The 3,196-nt window shown below is 55.4% G+C and overlaps 1 protein-coding gene across 1 annotated transcript; it reads left to right on the top strand.

The window, feature by feature from the left end:
• The first annotated feature begins 871 nt into the window (after positions 1 to 871).
• Positions 872 to 1,919, top strand: H310_14187 (hypothetical protein). The gene has a single exon (XM_008881995.1). It carries the CDS (start codon positions 896 to 898, stop codon positions 1,853 to 1,855), a length of 960 nt encoding a protein of 319 aa, XP_008880217.1. The 5' UTR covers positions 872 to 895; the 3' UTR covers positions 1,856 to 1,919.
• Positions 1,920 to 3,196: the final 1,277 nt, after the last annotated feature.

Here is a 3,196-nt window from a genome sequence, read left to right as displayed (position 1 = left end):
ACGCCGCCGCCCCACTTCACATGGCATGCGCTTTGCCTGTTGCATTTCCTCGACGGGCTGGGCAGGCTGTGTGGCCTCCATATTGCTGTTCTTGTAAGGTATATATTTCATCAAATATATTGCGGATTTCCTTGACAATTGGAGTTTACCCCAAAAAAAATATGGACGCGCTCAGATTCACGCAACATTGACGCATACAAAAAACAAGTCAAAATATCGAACGTTTGTTATCAGATTTATAAAAACGTCTCGAACGTGTTCTCTACATCCGCTCTTATCCGCTTAGGGACAGATCCATCAGCATGGAGAATGCTCCCGCCGTCGCGGAGTCCTTCACAGTGCAGCTTCATCCTCATGTCCGCAACTTCAAGGGCCATACCCATAGAGGCAGTGGTATTTCGTGCTTTCATGGGCATGCTGACCGGAAACGGCGTGACGTATCATGCGGTCCGGCGGTGACCTTCGTTCAAACAACTTCACACTATTCGATTTGAAATATCAAACACTATTTGCATTTATGCTGAAATCATGCTGCCTGAAAGTTGTAATTAGTGTATGCGTAAATTGTTGGGGACGGGTAACGAATATCGGGAAAATCCAATTTTCAAGGAAATCCGCAATACTACGTAGTATATTTATCCTGGAGTAGTAGACAATACTCCGTACAAGAACAATTCACCACAATATTTTCAGCAAATTCATTCCAGTGTTTTCTCAATATAATACAACATTCCCCACGGACACTTGAAGTTTGTATATTCGACAATATATTAGACATTTATTTTAACAACCGCATACGTTATCCCTTTGTCAAGACAAATATATTCGAAACGGACACGTTCAACAGAATGTTGTACAATTCCAATGTGACATTGGTTTGGACTGGTCGTGGTGGATGTGTTGCCGGTCGTTGGCATCGTGGCGGGGGCGAGACTCCCACGTCCCCATGGGAAGGTCGAGCCGTTGGCGGCGCCCTCGCACGCGACTCGATGAAGGCTGCCGCCATGAATCGATTGTATTGATGGTGCTGCGTCTCGGGGGGGGGGCACCTCGGTGGGGCTGCCGTGATGCTCACATGCCCGTCTGTGTCGAGCAAAGACCAGTCGTCCGCGGCTCATTCTGCCTCGAGCCCCTACATCCTTGGCGCAGGCTCGTCAAAATCAGGCGGGTGACTCGACGACGCACGGCGATTTTCTCAGAGGTGACACATCCCACGAACAACGACCTGGCGGCACTGGACCACCGGCTAGCCACCATGCACCCGGCGCCACCGACCCGACACAATTCAAATTCAAGCATGGTGGTCAAAGCCGGCATCCTCTACAAGTACAACTCGCCGCTGCTGTGGTGGCGGCCGCGATGGACAGCACATGTGTACACGTTGTCCCAGCACGACCTCCAGGCGTGCGACATCGTCACTGGCAAGGTCGTGGCCGTCGTGCCACTGGCAAACTGCCGGCTCACGCACTGGTGCACCGAACGACACCGAGACATCGAGTGGTTCGACCTGGGGCGGCCGCGCCGTCATCTCGACGACGGGTTGGTGTGGCGCCTCCGTTTACAGAACACCAAGAAGCCATGGGCCACCGTCCACCTGGCCGTCGCGACCGAGCGCGACGCCATCGAGTGGATGGAGGCCCTCCAGGCCATCCCCACCGTGACCACCCTTGAAAACGACTCAGCGTCGACGACGGCATCGGCGGCAGCTTCGTCGACAACCCACAGAGCCACGATCTCGGGCACGAGAAGCTCTACCGTCTTGCTCAAGAGCGCCATCAACCACAGCCTGCAGCAGTACGATCAAGAGCCAGACCGATGGCCACCGACTAGGATTCGAACGTCCAAGAAGTGTTAAATGTGACCATACCGACTTGCCGAGGTCGCCACGTGCCCTCCGTTCGCTCGGTGCGTGTGGTGTGCGGCATTGGAGCACGTCGTGATCGATCGAAACGGCGCGACCAATGCCATCCCGCATGCTTCAACCAGGACAGCCGTTGACGACATTGGGGAGGAGGCTGGCGGTGAGGCTGTCACCCCTGCCGCGATTCTCTCTGTCGAGACGTGCCCGAGGTGACCTGGGGCGTCGTGGTTAGCGGAGCATTCTACCAGGGCTCGAGCTTCCGCACCACATATCTAGGTGGAGACCATGGGCACATCGTCGCACGCACATGCAAACACCGCTGGAACGTTTGCGGGGATGCCATTGGAGTGGCGGAAATACGGCGTTGATAATGGACGAGGCGCAGACACTAGTCGAGGTGGCCGTCGTGCTCGGTGCATGGGCAGTGTCGCAGCCAGCATGAAAGTCCAAGTTGTGCATCAAACTCCAGCGGACTTGGGCCGTGGCGCTCAAATCGTAGATTGCACTGGACGAAGCAGGCGGCACCGCGGGGACTGATGCATTTGAATCGACCTGGCTCGTCCATCACGGCATCCCTACACCTGTCGTGGCGCGGCTCCAAGGTGAGGCCCCGTGTCTCCAAAAAGGCCATCAGGGAGTGCTTTTTGCAATGGGGGAGCAGCCAGGGATGGTTTACTTTGTTGGCGGCCAATGAGTTCATGCGGAGCTTGGAAACCCACGGCGTCGTGGCCGTAGTCACATCGATAGTCAGCAACTACTGAATGATCAGAGGAGCATTGGCGAGCTGCACACACGATCGGGCCAGCGTTCATGGATGCGGTCAGCGCTACGATCCCAGGATCGAGCGCTTCAACATGCCCGACTCTCGTTGCCACCGCTAGCGGGGGCGGCGGCGTAGGGGGGGGGAGCGGGAGGGGGCGGCTTTTGCCACTCTTCCCAGCGTTCTTTCAACATAACGGGCAGATGGCAACGTCGTGGGCCATTCGAACGTCCCTTTGCCGAGGTATCGCGCGACGTCCGTGCATGCGCTCGTTCATCCTGGGCAACAACTTTCCCGAAAAAGTTGCAGCCCCGACACAAGTCTGCTGTAAATCCAAACAATTCCATGAAGTAAACAGCGAAAACCACGTATTATTCCCGATCTGGACGAGATGCACGGGCGATTGCGTATGAAAAAGCCAAGACGACGACTCGCATGCCGCGGGACAGCAAGCGCTTGGTACAGATGGCGACGGGGCTCCACCGATCACAGGCAAGCCAGCTGCCTTTATGCAGTCCCACAACTTGGCTGTGGAAGTAAAACGTATAAAACGTATGGCGTTTTACAACCACCAC

Source organism: Aphanomyces invadans, assembly GCF_000520115.1.
Source record: "Aphanomyces invadans strain NJM9701 unplaced genomic scaffold supercont1.62, whole genome shotgun sequence".
Classification (NCBI taxonomy): Eukaryota; Oomycota; class Saprolegniomycetes; order Saprolegniales; family Verrucalvaceae; genus Aphanomyces; species Aphanomyces invadans.
This window is presented reverse-complemented; position numbering and strand designations above follow the sequence as displayed.

Bases quoted from the DNA above. Each gene is read 5' to 3' on its own strand.
- H310_14187 (XM_008881995.1), top strand. From the start codon at position 896: ATGTGTTGCCGGTCGTTGGCATCGTGGCGGGGGCGAGACTCCCACGTC.